The 17,256-nt window shown below is 49.6% G+C and overlaps 1 protein-coding gene across 1 annotated transcript in view; it reads right to left on the bottom strand.

The window, feature by feature from the left end:
• ITGA5 (integrin subunit alpha 5) overlaps positions 1 to 17,256 on the bottom strand; it is a 114,545-nt gene that overhangs the window by 63,275 nt on the left and 34,014 nt on the right. Inside the window, exons 3-4 of the mRNA XM_060252503.1 lie at positions 5,066 to 5,166; positions 2,106 to 2,229 (exon numbers count right to left, since the gene is read on the bottom strand). Coding sequence (XP_060108486.1) covers positions 2,106 to 2,229; positions 5,066 to 5,166 — 225 coding nt within the window. The remainder of the gene's footprint in view (positions 1 to 2,105; positions 2,230 to 5,065; positions 5,167 to 17,256) is intronic.

The following is a 17,256-nucleotide window of genomic DNA, read 5'->3' as shown; positions in this document are numbered from 1 at the left end:
GGTCTGGAGGGCAAGCAGGGTGAGGGAGGCAAGGATGGGATTTTCCCACTCCCACAGTGCCCGGCAGTAGCTTGTGCAATGGATCTTGCATGAATGGAATCCCTCTCCATGGATGTCGTGCCACTATGTTTTTACAGCTCTCCATTGGCGTTTCATTGGAGCTGTAGCTCCATCAATATATGCATCAATGGCTTCAAGAGGGGAATGGATAAATATACAGAGCAGAGGTCCATCAGTTGCTATTAGCCAGAAAGTGAAGATGCAACACTTTGTCTGGGGCAAGTGACGCTCTGTATTCTGTGTGTGTGTGTATATACACACATACATATTGGCCACTGTGTGACACAGAGTGTTGGATTGGATGGGCTATTGGCCTGATCCAACAGTGTGAGGGCTTCTAGTGGCCTGGCCCCACTGATGGACCTCCTGATGGCACCTGGGATTTTCTTGGCCACGGTGTGACAGAGTGTTGGATTGGGTGGGCCATTGAGCCTGATCCAACATGGCTTCTCTTAGGTTCTGTTCTTATGTCAGTGTCATGCTGTGACCTGGATAGCCCAGGCAAGCCTAATCTCATCAGATCTCAGAAGCCAAGCAGGGCTGACCTCGGCAAACATTTGGATGGGAGACTTCCACGAAGTTGGGAGGCAGAGGCAAGCTATCAAGCCACTTCTCTGAACGCCCTCCATGCCCTGGTAGGAGTCGTCAGAGGTTGCCATGACTTCTAGGCACGGGCACACACACAAAATGCAGAGATACCCAAATAAAGAAATAAGGAAATATATATCACTGTCATGTAGGCAAGTCCCTCTGCTTCACTGCTGCAGATCAAAAGATTAGCACAACTGGGCCATGTAAGAGTATGAGACATGGTTCTGTAAACCTGGGGAAAGCTCCAGGTGTGCAGAAAATAAAAAAAAATAATAACTGGGAAGGGAAGCCCTTAGGGAAAGCTCCAGCGATGCAGATTTTTTTTTTTTTTAATTAAGTAGGAAGGGAGGCCCCTCCCAAAAATGAGTTCCTTCACACCCGAGATCTGGCAGGAGCAACTTATGAGATCTTGGATGCCAAAACAACAAAGAGTTACTTCACCAGTCACCAAAAAGCACGATGGGGTGGGGAGGAAGTAACAGAGCTGGCAGTGTGAGGTTGGAAAGAGAGGATGGGATGAGAGTGAAGAAACGAAGAGCCAATGGCGGAGGGACAGGAGCAAACAGGTGAGCAGAAAGATCTGGCAAGTAGCAGGTGGGAGTGGGGAGAGCAGGTGCAGGAGGACAGGTGAGCCAGTATGGTGCAGCGATCAGAGCGATAGTCTAGGATGTGGGAGAGTCAGGTTCCAATCTCCACTCTTGGCCCAGTAGCACACTCTCGTCCTAACATACCTCACAGAATAGCTGCATGAGGAAAAGATGGAGAAGAATGACATAAGCCACTTTGGTTCTCCCACAAAACTGGTGTTTAAATGGGAGGGGGGAAATGAATTGGGAGTTGGGGGGGGTGTAAAACAGAGCAGAAGCAAAAGGTGGAGGGGCTGAGGCTGCCAGGCAGGAGAGGATTTCTGTTTGTCTATAAACCTTTGTGGGTCCCCTGCTCGTAGTCACTATCAACAATGATGATTACAATCCTCATTTTACCCCAAAGCACAGCTAGACGGAAATGTAAAGCGTGATCTTGAACATGTGCCCTGAAAGGTTTGTTTAATCCATGTCTTGAGGAGGGTACAGCACATGTTGTACCCATTGCTGGTCTCCCCAAATACACAGCCAGCTATCAGGGAAAGCAGAGATGGGAAGACAAGGGGTCTACAGCTGGTGGTCCATCAGCTTCTGCTCTGGCCTGATAGCCACCATATCTCCCTGACGACCCCTGTTCTCACGGTACATCGCCAAACATCCAACACGCCATTCAGTCATGGGATGCTGCACTTCGTGCCAGCTCACAGTGCCAATGTCACACAGCCACACCAACTTTGTTTCCAAACTGTTTCTGCAGCGGTCAAAAGCAACAGCATAAATACGTCGCACAAGTTCTGAGCACAACTCTCGAGGTCAAAGTCATCTGCCAGCTTCCATACTTGTGCTCTCTGCATTCCATCCCTCCATTACCTGAGCGGCAAGGTGCATATTCCACAAACTTGGTGAAGTTGTTGACCGAGAGGTAACAGGTGCCCACAACTTCACGCTCCGGCTCTTCTTTGCTTGTCCGCCAGCTATACAGGGGGGCACAAGCCTAGGGAAAGAAAATTAGCCCCAGTAAACAAAGACTTACTTTGAGTAATGTAGCAAAAGTCACTTCCCATCCATTTCCAGAGTCTAAAAGCATAGCAAACAGTCTAGCTTCTGTGCATTCTCATGCTAGGACTGTGCCTGTAAATGCCGGCCAGTAGGTAAAGGCAAACTTGTTTTTATCTTCCATCTCCTGTGCAGGGACTGAGCATGTGCAGAACTGCCAGCCTGCACATGTTTAGTCCCTGCACAGAAGACTGAAGATAAAAACAAGGTTGACTTTACCTACTGGCTGGCATTTACAGGCACAGTCCCAATTCCAGTGTGTGTACAGAAGACACTCGATGAAGCACACTGCAACTCCATTTTCCGTAAAAACAGCCGCTACTGTATATCTGTTAGAATTATTCCATGTCCAGTCACATCTCTCAGCTCCCTTTCCTATAAGCAGCCAGCTAAGAACATAACCCTACAAGAGTAGTGCTCAAACAGTGCACCAGAACACACTAGGTGGGTTTCGAGAGTGGCTGAAAACTGTGTTGAAAAATTAAGCCGCCATAATAGATATAGCAACAACTCTATGGCCCTCGAATAGGGTTATATCCTTTGCAACAATCATCTCCCCTCACCGTACATTATTCCAAGGGAGGATGATACACCAGGCAACCTCTATTCTAGTTGACAAGCACAGAAGAATCCCAGCACTACTGTCATTTTCCAGAAAGCACTGTCCCTTTCTTGAATCTCAACTGACTGGTCAAAGAGGAAAAACTGGTGCAAAAGAGTTAATATGAACTAAGCCATGTCACGTCTGCAAGGAGGATGTCTGTTCATTACTCTGGGCCATGATCAGAAAAACAACAGTGTAAGTTTGAGGGTGTTCCCTTGATTTTTTTACCCAAAGAAAAATCCCGTTATCATTCTTCTGCTCTACTTACTGTTGGAATTTAGAAACTGGGGGAAATTAACAGCTGTTTGTGGTTCAGCAAGAGCAAGGCTTTTTCTGTAACAGGAATTCCTTTTCATATTAGCCCTGATATACACAGTCCTCCAAGAGCTTACAAGAGCGTACAGGGCCTACTGTAAGCTCTTGGAACACTGGCTACATTAGGGCTGTGTGGCCTACCATGCACAGGGCTGGCTTGCCCACTGGGCAAACTAGGAGGTTGTCTAGGGTGCCAGGAGGGAGGGGTGAATTGGGACTCCCCCCCTCCCAGTGTCCAAGACAAATGCCTAAATTTGCCTCCCTCGCCCCTGCCGCCACTGCCACCGGCCCCCTCCCTTCCCTTCCGCCGTGCCCCGCCCCCCAGCGCAATCAGAGGAGCATGCCAGTTTCGAGACGACTGGTATCTGAGCATTCTTTGAAGAGAGAGCTGGAGGAGGCTTCGCTCCTCCCTCACTTCCGGTTCCGGAAAGGAGGGGGGGAAGCCTTCTCCAGTGCTCTTCTTCAAAGAATGCTCAGATGCTGGCCGCTTCACAGCCAGTAGGACCCAGCCTCATTGCGGCATGCTCCTCTGATCGATTGGGGGGGAGGCGTGTGATGGAGTGCAGTGCTGCAGAGGGACAGTGGGGGGGGGGCGGCGGGGAGTAGGGAGCCTGCCTGGGGCACCATGCACCCTAGGGCCGGCACTGAATATGCAAAGGAGTTCCTGCTACAAAAAAAGACCTGCAATGAGGTATCTAAATAAGCACTGTGTATGTAACTTATATAGGCCACTATATTTTGATTTCCCCTGGGTTTTGTTAGCATGCGGCACTTTGCACAGCTAAAGCGTTCTATAATCCATCTCCACATTCTGCTGGGCTGCATGCCTCTGCAGGAACAGAATGGGCCCAGCCAAGTGAAGCTGTTGTCACAACCAGGGGAGCTTAAAACTGTTTTATGTGTATGTGGGTTTCATAGACGTGAGGAGTTATCACTGCACCGCAGAGTCTCTGGAGAAGATCTGGGACAAAGGCTTTGAGCCACAAATGGCTAAGAGAACCTAGGGCTAGAAGAGGGGGAAAAACAATAATATAGTGATAACCCATCTAAAAATACTCAGACAGCCCTTTAAGAAGCTACAGAACAATTGTTCTGTGCTGCCACAAACAATTGGACAAGAGGCCGTTGCTTTCAAAGGCAGGAAGGCAGGCTTGAGGTTAGATATGAGAAGGGAAAAAACAAACACTCAAAGAGCAAAGGGGACAAGCGGCCTGTACTGTTTCGTACACTCAGTTTGGGACTGAGAGATCAGTCTGGGAGGAAGGGAAGTTCAGATCTGACTGGAGTGCTCCTGGTTTCTTTTACTGGGTCTCGTTCGGATGTGGAAAAAAAATCACGGAGTGCTGGCCATATGACTCTGAAGGCTTCAGCCATAAGTAGACCATGCCTTATGACTCTCCCTGGTTGCAGGAGCATAGCAATGGCACTCCCTGTGTGGGACATTGGCTTACAGATGACTGACTGCTGCCAGAGTTACCTCCCGCAGGGGTGGAATTTTAGCAGGAGCTCCTTTGCATATTAGGCCACACACCCCTGATGTAGCCAATCCTCTAAGAGCTTACATCAGGGGTGTGTGACCTAATACGCAAAGGAGCTCCTGCTAGAATTCCACCCCACCTGAGATGTTTTTAAGCAAAAGGCCTGCCATCTGTTCCCCCTTTAAGGCAAGAGACCAAGCACAATGGCTGCAGAGCTCGACGGAGGGTTTGCGCTTTTGATCCATGCAGACCCTTTTAAGGGTCCCCACCGGACTACCTGGACAAAAGAGATCGGTATGCTTTGGAAATCTCTAAAGCAGCCCCAACAACCCTCCGTTGCTTTTTGCTCAGAATGTGCGTTGCAACCCGACTCTTACCAAGATCGAGCTGCCGTGGGACCGCACCGTGGCACCAAACCACTGCAGAGATTTGAACTCCATTTGTTGCAATGTTCCGTTGACCTCTTCGGTCCGGGATCCTGTGTGGCAGAAAAGGCATGTTGGTTTGGTCAGTGTTTCCTAAAGTCTTCTATTCTTTTCAAAGCCTGAGGCATGCCCCACCCACTCCCAGATTAAAACTAGAAACATGCTACACTCAAAAAAGACACGTATATTTCCTCCACTGGCTCTCCAGAGTAACCGACAGGTAATGCTCTTTGCAGTTGATGGCAGTTCAATTAATATTGCTTCCAGAGTCCCTGAAAGACTATAACACTGGGGCGGGGGGGATGAGGGTAGCAGGAAAAGACGAAGACCCAGCCTGAGATGGAGTGACTATCAAGGAAGCCACAAACCTCAGTTTGCAAGACCTGAGCAAGGCTGTTAATCATCAGATATTCTGGAAGCAGGCCTTGAATTCAGCAGGAGCTCCTGAACCTTTCCGACAGCACCCCCCCCCCCTCCTCCCCACCTACCTTGTCCATTGAATAGTAGATGCAGCTGCATAACAGTCCCTGTATTAGGAGAGCGGCCAGCCAGCCAGCCATAAGGAGCTTTGCCAGACCTTCAGCAGCCCTCCCTGACCCCTGGAGAAGCCCGTACTACCCTTTCTCCACGTCTTATATGATTTTAGGTGGTGGGTGGCTTGCTGACCTTTTAACTGTGAGTGGCTGGCCAAGGAGAGCCCCGGGTGAGTGAGGCCTGCTTGGGCTAGCGGGATCTCTAGCCAACCCAAGCAGACCTCGCTCACCCGGGGCTCTCCTTTCTTGCATCCGGTTGCTTTTGGCTGGGGGGGGGCAGCATATGCTAATAAGTTATGCTAATGAGCTCCACCACCTATTTTTCTACAAAATGATCCCTCTCTGGAAGTCATTAATTCATAGGCTCATCACAACTTAGAAGTGACTGCTGGAGTGCTACAAGGAAGTCAGAGTTCACTAGCATCGTCTTAAAGATGCCACTAGACTCCATCTTTGTTCTCTTGCTTCAGAACAATATGGTTACCCATCTGGATATAACTACAAGGAGGCTGTCTGTTGCAGAGAGGCAAAGGCCCTGAAAACAAACAAGCAAGCAAAGGGAATTCCCTCCTTGTTTTTCCTCAGTGTTGTTTTCAGTTTTTCTGATGGGAAATTTTGAGGACCACTAAGGGGGAAAAAAACCTCCTATGAAACAAACTGAGCTCTTTTGAACTCGTCAGTATGTATTCTCTATGTAGGAAGTTTATTTTGCAGATTTTTATTTTGATCATATTGTCTTGTATCTGCCTCTTGAACTTTGCCTGTCTGAATCTGACCCTAGGATAATGGTATAGATGTGTTATTATAGGTTTTTGTCCGGGGGGGGGGGGCGGGATTCAGAGGGTTAAGATTTTGTGAATATTTGGCTGCACTTGTTGTATATCATTTTTAAAAGTTTAATTAAAAAAAGAGAATAAAAAAAACCCTTTTAACACTGGGTAACTTCTGAGCAGAAAAAAACCCATTCCTTTTCTTTGAAATAAGTAAAACACTTTTTAAAGACAAGGTTTTACTTATCTAAATTGCAGAGCATCGAGACTCTCCACCCCCAGTTTTTCCAATAGCAATTTTAGGGAGCACTGGGGGAAAGCTATGATTTCCCCTCCCCCTCTTTTGAAATAAGTGAAATACTTTTAAGACATGGGTTTACTATAGCTCAATATGGATAAGCATGAAAAAAAAATCTGACTCTCCCAGGCTTTTTTCCATCTAAAAACTAGAAAATTTGGAAGAGCGCTTGAAAAAAAACCAATTTCTTTTTCTTTTTGGAACGACTGCTAAGATACCACAGGATATAGAAGTCTGCAACTCCTTCTCTCTTTAGTATATTTGCAATTTTGCTTATAGAAAACTAAGGCATTTATACTTGTAAATTTTGTAACTATGCCAATAAACATGACTTTATGTGCTAAGTTATAAATAATACATTTTTCTTATGTTTATGTCATGACTTGTAGTTCCCATTTTTTTCCAAAAACATCTGGGGCTTACCCAGGAAAATAAACCCCCAAACTCCCTTCTTCCGTGGTTCCAAATTTCTGGAAATGCTGTATCTCTGGTCTATTGCATCTCTGCGTGATTTATAGCCCTAACTTTGCTTCTGACAGGGAGGGGGCGAGTATAAATGCCTTAGCTTGCTGAGAGCCAGTTTGGTGTAGTGGATAAGTGTGCGGACCCTTATCTGGGAGAACTGGGCTTGATTTCCCATTCCTCCACTTGCACCTGCTGGAATGGCCTTGGGTCAGCCATAGCTCTGGCAGAAGTTGTCCTTGAAAGGACAGCTGCTGTAAGAGTCCTCTCCTCCCCACCCACCTCACAGGGTGTCTGTTGTGCGGGAGGAAGATAAAGGAGATTGTGAGCCACTCTCAGACTCTGAGATTCGGAGTGGAGGGCAGGATATAAATCCAGTATCTTCATCTTCTAAATCTATTGCAGCTCTGTGTCTGATACAATACTGAACCAACTCCTTACTCCCAAAGCAGAGATGCAGCAACATTATAACCTGCTGAAGGAGGCTGCCCATTACATCTCTGCATGATTCTCTGCACTGGCATTGTCTCCTTCCAAATCCAGAAGCAGGTCCAAATCAGAGGCTTGCGCTGCTAGGCACTTGTGCCACTGGGTAAAATCTTCACACTCTGAAAGTTGTTCTCCATACAAATATGCCTACAATATTTATTGAGGGGGGGGAGGTGTGATTCGGTTATCAGAAGTCTAGGCAAGACTTTGGTCTATGAGTGTGTAGCTTTCCTAGTAACTGTTGCCTTTGGGCTCAATCCAGACCAGAAGAAACACTCCCAGTACACTGGCCCTGATCCAAACAAGGCCACTGGATTTCCTGCTTCCAAATACCAAGGCAACAGTCCAAAAGGAGACAGACAGTCACTCTAGGATCTTGTGAGAACTTCAGTAACCCATCAGCAAGCACTGAACCCAAGATGGCTGCCTTATACCAGGGTAAACCATGAAAGGCCCATAAACTAACTGTGGCTCACCAAAGGCTTTCTCTCTCTCTCTTTTTAAACTACAGGAGTTGCCAAAATATTGCTTAGCCCCACAGATTTTTCTCTTCCTTAATTTACCTCAGAGCCTGAATAACAACAAAAAAAAAATCAATACTCTTTTCCCATCACAATTTCAAAAATCCCACAACACTGCTGGAAACCCAAACCCAAGAAATGCTATCCCCTGTTTATTCAGAGAGAAAGTATTTCATAACACAGCCCTGCTTTCATTTTTTCCCCTCCCAAGATTTCCAAAGTTTCTCATGTAGGAGGTGGGAAAAACGAAGTGACTCAGGGCAAGGAAAAACCCTTGTCAATTGAAATTGCCACCATCACTCCAAACTATTACTTGAACCAAAGTGGATGGCCAAGGGGTGGGGGAATCATGAAAGTACTAAAACTGGGCCACCCACAAACAAAGGGACTTCTAGGGCGTGAAGAAAAACATTTGTAAATTAACCAAAAGGAAAAAACTGGCCTCGTTGTAATAAATATGTTCCAGGAGCAGGATACTGTGAGTGGTAGGGAGTCAATTAAAGGAAGTCAAAGGGAAAGGGGCAAGATAAGCCTGTCTTGACAGTCTATAGCAAGGTTGGCCAAACTTGCTTAACATAAAAGCCACATAGAATAAAAGTCAGATGTTTGAGAGTCACAAGCCAGGAAGGAAAGAAGGCAGGCAGGCAGATAGATGGGGAGGGGGTAGGGAGAGGTGGAAAGAAATCAACTTTAGCTTTAAATGTATTCTCCAAGCTGCCAGCCCAACAGGACAGTGGGGGCTTCAAGAGCCACACAATATGTGTGAAAGAGCCACATGTGGCTCCTGAGCCACAGTTGGCTACCCCTGGTCTATAGAAACATGGAATGGAAGATTTTTGGGGTGAGGGATTAGTGTTGCTAACTTCCAGGTGGGGCCTGGAGATCTGCCAGAATTACAGCTAATCTCCAGATGCCAAAACTCAGTTCCCCTGGAGAAAATGGTTGCTATGGAAGGTGGACGCATAATACCCTGCTAAGGTCCTTCCCTTCCTTAAACCTTGTCTGCTCTAGGCACCTCCCCCAAATCTCCAGTAATTTTCCAACCCAGGGTTGGCAACCCTGTGTGGGATTCGCTGCAGGCCTCAGCATGTTAACCTTTTCATTCCAATGGTTTCTTAACAGTGTTGTGGTTTTCTGAGTGAGTTCTAAAGAAGGACAGGTTTCTTACCTGTAACTGGTGATCTTCGAGTGGTCATCTGTGCAATCACACATATGGGTAATCCGCAGGATTGGCCCCGACCTCGGAGAGTTCAAAGCAATCTTGATCGTAGATCTGGCGCGCCTCCCACTTGTCCTGGGAGGAGACAGCTACTGCGCATGCCTGGACAAGGGGGAGGTGCTTAGCCACTCAGTTTCTTCCCGCCGCCGGATAGGTGGAAATAACTGTGCTTACTAGCTTCCAGCAGCGGGGAAGGCTGGGTGGGTCTGTGTGATTGCACAGATGACCACTCGAAGATCACCAGTTACAGGTAAGAAACCTGTCCATCTTCTTCGTGGTCTCTGTGCATTCACACATATGGGTGATTAGCGAGCCATTTCTTCGGAGGTGGGTGCTGGACCTGTAAGAACATGAAGGGTTAGAGCGTAACGTAATGATAGTGGTACTCACAGTGGTTAGTCGAAGATCGATCGTAGCACTGCTTGTCCGAAGGAGGCATCTCGCCGGGCACGGACGTCGAGAGCGTAGTGCGAGGCGAAGGTAGATGTGGAGGACCAGACGGCTGCAGCGCATATGTCCTCTATAGGGATGCCTTTCATGAAGGCAGACGAGGTAGCCACGGCTCTGGTTGAGTGGGCTCGTATATGTTGAGGGATTGGTTGTTTTGCCAGCTGGTAACAGAGTTCGATGGCAGCAACAATCCATTTGGAGAGTCTCTGAGTAGATATTCTGCTGCCCTTATTATGGGTAGCGTAGGTGACAAAGAGTCTAGGGTCTTTACGGATTTGGCGGGTTCTGTCTATGTAGAAGGCTAGGGCTCTCCGTGCATCCAGGTTGTGGAGTGCCCTTTGTCCCGCGTCCGCGGGGTGCTGGAAGAAGGCTGGTATAGTGGACTGTCTTCCTAGGTGAAAGGTAGAGACGACCTTGGGTAGGAAGGTCGGGTCAGGTCGGAGGACCACCGTACTGTTATGAAATATCGTATACGGTGGGTCTGCTCTGAATGCGCAGATGTCACTGGCCCTCTTGCCTGTGGTGAGGGCCGTAAGTAGTGCCGTCTTCCATGACAGCAGGTGTAGTGGGATGGAGGCCATGGGCTCGAAGGGTGGTTTCATGAGTTGGCTCAGGACTAGGGACAGGCTCCAGGTGGGTAGAACTTGTTTGATTGGTGGGTGTAGGCGAATGATGCCCTTGAGGAAAGCTCTGGTCGCGTGGTGAGAGAATACCGTTGTGCCATCGATGCGGGGGTGGAAGGCAGAGATGGCTGCCAGGTGTACCTTCAGGGAAGAATACGACAGACCCGCTCTGGAGAGCGTTAAGGTGTAAGTTAGTACCTGAGGTATAGTGGCGAGGTTGGGGTCGAAGTTGTGCTGTGAGGCATAGTGTGAGAAGCGTTTCCACTTAAATAGATAGGATTTCCTAGTAGATGGTTTTCTGGAGTTCACTAGGACCTGACGGACCTCCGGAGGGAAGTCTAGAAACTGATTCTCCAGGCTGTTAATTTGAGCGATGCCGGGTTGTGGTGAAGGACCCTGCCGCCCTGTTGAGAGAGGAGATCCCGTGTTTGAGGGAGCTGGATGAAGGTATTGTTGGACAGGAGCAGCAAGGTCGTAAACCAGGGTTGGCGCGGCCACCATGGAGTTATGAGGATGCAGTTTGTGTGGTCTACCTGAATCTTCTGTAGAACTCTGGTGATAAGTGGAATGGGCGGAAAGAGGTAGTGGAGTGTTCCTTTCCAAGTTTGTATGAAGGCATCCCCCCTGGAGAGGTGGGATGGAGGACCTCTCATGTAGAAGCGGGTGCATTGGGCATTTGACGGTGAAGCAAATACATCTATCTTCGGTTGTCCGAAGATGCTGAATATCTGTCTGATGTATCGGCTGTTGATAGACCACTCGTGGTTGTTGGTGGAGTGGCGGCTCAGGGCGTCTGCCTGGGTGTTCTCGGCCCCTGGTAGGTGTACGGCCGTGAGGAAGATGCCCTGGCTTATGCTCCAATGCCACAGGGCTAGGGCTCTCTTGCAGAGTCTGACGGAGGCGGTGCCGCCCTGCCTGTTGATGTAAAAGACTGTGGCGATGTTGTCGGAGGTGATCTGGACGTGCTGGTTCCTTAGCGATGGGAGGAAGGACCGCAAAGCCTTGTGCACTGCGATGAGCTCCAGGCAGTTTATGTGGAGAGAGCGTTCGTAGTCTGTCCACTGGCCCTGCACCGTGAGGTCTTCCAAGTGGGCTCCCCATCCCCAGTTGGAGGCATCTGTGGTTACAATCACCGAGGGCGGTGTCTGCTTGAATGGCATGCCCTTGTAGAGGTGACGTTCCTTGGTCCACCATTTGAGGGATGGTACAATGTGTAGTGGAAGGGTGAGCAGTGTGGATTGATGTTGTGTGTGAGGGCGGAAAGTTCTTACGAACCACATTTGGAGGGGACGCATGTGCAGCTTCGCAAACCGCAGAACTGCTGTGGTTGCTGCCATGAGGCCTAGCATTCTCTGGAAGGTGAGCGCTGTTTGGGAGCGCTGGGCGATGATAGTGTTGGCCAGTGACATTATGGCGAGTGCCCTGTCCTGAGGTAGGAAAGCCGTTTGCGAGAGCGTGGAGATGTCCGCTCCTATGAATTGGATCCTCTGGGTAGGGACTAGTTTGGATTTTGAGAGGTTGACTAGGAGGCCTAAGGTGGCCAGGGTGGGGAGGGTGGTCGAGACGTCCAGTTGTAGTTGCTCCCTGGAATGGGCGACGATCAGCCAGTCGTCTATGTACGGGAAGATTGATATCTGCTGCTGGCGTAATGTGGCTGCTACTACTGCCATGCACTTGGTGAAGACCCTTGGTGCTGTGGAGAGACCGAAGGGAAGGGAGCAGAACTGGAAGTGCTGCTTCCCTATGGCGAACCTGAGGAATCTTCTGTGATGATGGTTGATTGTAATGTGGAAGTAGGCGTCCTGGAGGTCTATGGACGCCATCCATGCTCGTTCTGGGATGAGCGGGAGGATTGCCTGAAGCGTGACCATACGGAATTTCTTGTAGGTTATGTGTAGGTTGAGTTTGCGGAGGTCGAGAATGGGTCGGAGTCCTCCGTCCTTTTTTGGCACCAGGAAGTACCGGGAGTAGAAGCCGGTGCGATGGTATTGGGGTGGGACTGGTTCTATCGCGCCTTTGTCCAGCAGAGACGCGATTTCCGTCTGCAGGGGTGCGGACGGGGGTGTGGTGAGGAACCGGTGGTGCTTTGGAGTGGACGTAAACTCTATTAGGTAGCCTCTTTGAATGATGGCGAGGACCCAGGCGTCCGATGTTATGGTCCTCCAGGCAGTGTAGAATGGTTGTAGTCGTGTTGATGGGTTTGGCTGATGGAGGGAGACTGGACGGCTCGGGGCAGGGAGGTCAGAGAGACGGTTTGGGTGTGGTTGAAGGTTTCTTGGTTGTTTGGCGTCTGTGTTGAAAGGAAGGTTTGGACTGCGGTGGTTTGCGCTTCCATGGTTCCTGTTGCCGTGGGGATCTGTTCCCTTTGTATTGGTTGGACCTCCAGTTCCTTTGTCGATTGGTTTGGGTCAGAGGTTGGGAGACTCCCAGTCGTCTTGCCCTCTTCCTGCCATCGTCTACAGATGTGAGGATGTCATCTGTAGAGGAGCTAAACAGGCCAAGGCCATCAAAGGGCAAATCTTCAACTTTGTATTTGATGTCTGGTTGGAGGGAGGAGGACCTGAGCCACGCGTGTCTGCGGAGTGCTATGGCTGAGGCCAAGGTTCTGGAGGAACACTGTGCAGCGTGACGGGCAGTGTTGATTTGCTGTTTGGTTACTCTGGCCATCTCCTGCAGGGTGGTGGTGGCTGACTTTTGGGATGCCTCGGGCAGGGATGGTACCAATGCGGCGAGGGAGGTGGTCAGGTTGTGGGTGTATGCGGAGAAGCATGCCATGTAGTTGAGGATTTTGGTTGTGGCTGTAGTGAGGGCGTAAATCTTTCTTCCGATCGTGTCGAGTTTTTTGCCCTCCCGTTCTGGTGGTACCGGGTGTCTAGTCTGCTTGGACTTCGAGGACGAATGTACAATGATCGAGTTCGGAGCCGGGTGGGTGAACAGGAACTTGGAATCAGGTGCGTGTATCTTGTACAGCGCTTCAACCCTCTTGGATGTTGGCGGTACCGATGCCGGTTTGTCCCATGCTTCTTTGAGTGTTTCTAGTAGAACGGGGAGCATTGGGAGAGAAGAGCTGGATGGAAGATCCGCGTGGACTAGATCAAAAACGACGTCCGAGACTCTGGGAGCGTCTGTATTGAGCTTTAGATTTAGCGAGCTTGCCATGTTTGCTACAAGGTCGAGGTAGGATCTTGGGCCTTCAGACGGTGATAAGTCTGCTGGCTTGGCTATGTCGGAGTCTGGGGATTGTAGGTCCGAACCCGAAGAGTGGTCGGAGTCGGAGAGTTCCTCCTCGGATCCGTCGTCGGTTCCTTGAGGTAGGTCGGGCTGAGGTGTTGTCTTGGGAGCCGTGTGTAGGGATTCTAGTGGTGACGGGAGCTTCGGTTCGGCGCCGAGGTCCGTAGGGTCGTCATGGTGGTGAAGCGATTCGATCGATGCAGTTTGGAGTCTGTGTGTGCGATCTCGGTAGCGCGGAGACTCTTGGTAGCTGTGGTAATGGCGATCGTGGGATGGTGATCGTCGGTGCCGTCTTCGGTGCCGTGGGGATGGAGACCTAGATCTCGATGGAGAGTAATAGTAGTGTCTCCCCCTGCGGTGGCTGCGAGAGCGTCGGCGGCTGCGGGACCTGGTGCGGCGGCGACTGCGGGACCTGGTGCGGCGGCGACTGCGGGACCTGGTACGGCGGCGACTGCGGGACCTGGTGTGTCGGCGACTGCGGGACCTGGTGCGTCTGCGACTGTGAGATCGAGGTCTAGTCAGGGGATCTCTCGGGGTCGAGGGTTCTCTGGTGAGCGCGTGGGCGTCTATCGGCTGTGAGAGATCTATGAATTTAGTGGGGTCGAGAGTGTGGGTCCTAACGGATGCGGTAGAGTGCGTATCCAGCAGCTGGTCTGGTGGGGAATTCGGAATGGACGGCGACTTTGATGAGATGCGGATGATTTCCAACGGAGTGATTGACGGTGTTGCCGTCGACTTCGACGTCGGAGTCTTCGGCATCGATCCGGAGGCAGTGGCGGTCGGGTTCGGGGCCTTCGGTTTGGTGGTCGGGTTCGAGGCCGAGTCGAGAGGGCGGGTCTTATGCTTTTTTGAGCTAGTGCTACCCGTCGGGTCCGAGTGGGCGGAATCGGAGCGGCGGCGCTTTTTGGGGTCGTCCGACTTCTTAGAGTGCTTGCCGGTCTTAGGCTTACAGGGAGTCTGTGCCACGGAAGCTGCCGACTGCGCCTCTCCCACGAGGTGTGGGGAAGATGGCGCGGGTTGTTGTTGTCCGCCACGCGGCATGGCCGGTCGGAGTGAGGTTTCCATGAGGTGGCTCTTGAGTCTCGCGGCGCGGTTCTTGCGGGCCTGTTTACCAAATTGGCTGCAGTGCACGCAGGAGTCTGGACGGTGTGCCTCTCCAAGGCAGAACAAGCAAAGAGAGTGGCCGTCGGACGAGGGGATTTTGGATGAGCAGCTGGTACAGCGTTTAAAGATTATCTTGTCCCTTCCTTCCATCTGCCCGGGAGGGGGGGGGGAGGGAGGGGGAAAGTCCAGAAAGATAGTAAGAGGAGGCTTTTTTTTTTTTTTTATACGATACCAGGAGAAGTAGAAGATGAAGAATTGAAGCGAAGAGAAGGTAGTTGTTGGAGATTGCAATGAAGAAGTTGGAGATCAACGAGGAAGGTGCGATCCGGTCGGCGGTAAGGAAGAAACTGAGTGGCTAAGCACCTCCCCCTTGTCCAGGCATGCGCAGTAGCTGTCTCCTCCCAGGACAAGTGGGAGGCGCGCCAGATCTACGATCAAGATTGCTTTGAACTCTCCGAGGTCGGGGCCAATCCTGCGGATTACCCATATGTGTGAATGCACAGAGACCACGAAGAAGATCCCTGACGTTCCCTTGGTTCCTCAATCAGTGAAGATCAAAAAGAGCTCAAAAATTTTATTTGAAAGAAAGCTAGACTCGTTTGACCTTCACAGCCCTCACAATTCATGTGAAGCAATAAAGAGGGCCAGAATGCCAGGACAGTGCCTCTTGTGAACTGTGCCTCCTAGAATTTCTCACAACTCCTCTGCAAACACACAAGGGGCTCCTTGGTGGAGAAGGCAATGGGGAAACGGTTCCCTGAGGGAAGGAAGTTTCAAAACCACAGCTCTGTTCCATGGAAACACAAAATACCCACAACCAAGAACCCCAACAATAGGGACATTTATACTAGACTGCTTGTCCACTGACCATATTTAGACTGTTGGTAGTTGCCAACTGGCCTGAAGGCAAGTGTTCTGTTTAACACAGGGTTAATGTGTGGGAATGGGCAATGGAAGAGTTTTATAGCAGTAAGCCAAATAACATTCCCTGAAAAATAACTTCCTGCTAAATCTCTATTACAGGGACAGGACATCTTTCTCCAGGGCAGTTGGTGCCCATTGTTCTTGAGTGCTTAATGCATTTTGCGCCACACAGGAATCTCATTTCAAATTAAGGCTGACAATTCAGTCTCCAGCACAATTCCTTTTTTCTGTTGGGCCACAAAACCAAATTGACTAAGTATGGGGTAAGGCACATTTAGGGGCGGGGCGCTGGGGGAGAAACCTAGGCTGAATTACTACTTCACCTGATGTACTTTTCACATAACTCCCCCCTCTAATATATTTATCCTGTTTTGTTTATCATATACACAGAGCCCACAGGTTACATGAGTTACCAAATGATACAGGACATTAAATGATACTGCATAATCCAGTTTCTTTAGATATTCTGGCTAAAACCTTCCTACACCATTTTGTACTTCTAGGGTGAGGCTAATCCAGAAAGCTCCAGAAATAAAGTAATCTGTTTAACATTTCTCTGAGCGGCTTACTTTTGTGTGTGTGTTTATGGAGGGTTCTTTTTTTAAAAAAACCTAACAGTAAATAAGAACTCTGTGCCAATCAAAAGCTTGCTTGCCCAACTTTAAACTGCAGTCACTTCAACCAATGCACCACTCTCAATTCACACAGGCCAGGTTTTCCAGGCCACTGGATGCCTCAGTCCCTCCGGTCCAGATTATGCAAAAACTGCAGCGGTGTCCCTTTTTACTCCCTGCCTGGAATGTAATCGCCATTCTCAGCTGAGCTGAAGGAAACTCCCCCTGGCCCAGCTCCACTGGGTACTGGCCAAGCCTACAGAGGGCCATGCGCCCAGGCAGGGAAATCCCATGCTAGTCCAGCCAAACAAAGGCCTAGGCCTTCCTCAACCCTTCCTTCGTGAGGGGAAGACTTTGGTCCTTATCTTCCCCACCAAAATCACCTCAAGGCCTGCCCAACTTATTACTTTTAAATAATCAATTGAAAGAACTGTCTTCTGAGCAGCTTGGGACGGCATCTCTCATTCCTCTTGTGCTCCAGAAGTGACCTCTCATGTATTGGAAACACAAGAAACAAGGAACACATGCAGCCCAACCACAAAGAAGCATACCAAGATGCGTGTCATATTTTTTGAGGGAAGGACAGTAAACACAGGAAGTCGAGATTGTGTAGTTCTTAGAGTGCTGGATAAATTCCACCCCCCAAAATAAGGTTGCCAATTGTCAGTTGAGAAATTCCTGGAGATTTGGGGTGGAACCAGGGGAGGTTATAATGCCAAAGAGCCCACCCTCCAGAGCAACCATTATCTCCAGAGGATATGACCTCTATAGTCTGGAGATCAGCTGAATTTTGGGAGAAAGTTGGCAATCCTGCCTCTACACCATGAAGTTCAATGAGCGACTTTGGGCAAGACAAGTCTCTTACAGCTTAACCAACCCCACACGACTAGTGTGGGAATTCACTT

This window comes from Heteronotia binoei, chromosome 13 (genome assembly GCF_032191835.1).
Source record: "Heteronotia binoei isolate CCM8104 ecotype False Entrance Well chromosome 13, APGP_CSIRO_Hbin_v1, whole genome shotgun sequence".
NCBI classification, from domain to species: domain Eukaryota; kingdom Metazoa; phylum Chordata; class Lepidosauria; order Squamata; family Gekkonidae; genus Heteronotia; species Heteronotia binoei.
This window is presented reverse-complemented; position numbering and strand designations above follow the sequence as displayed.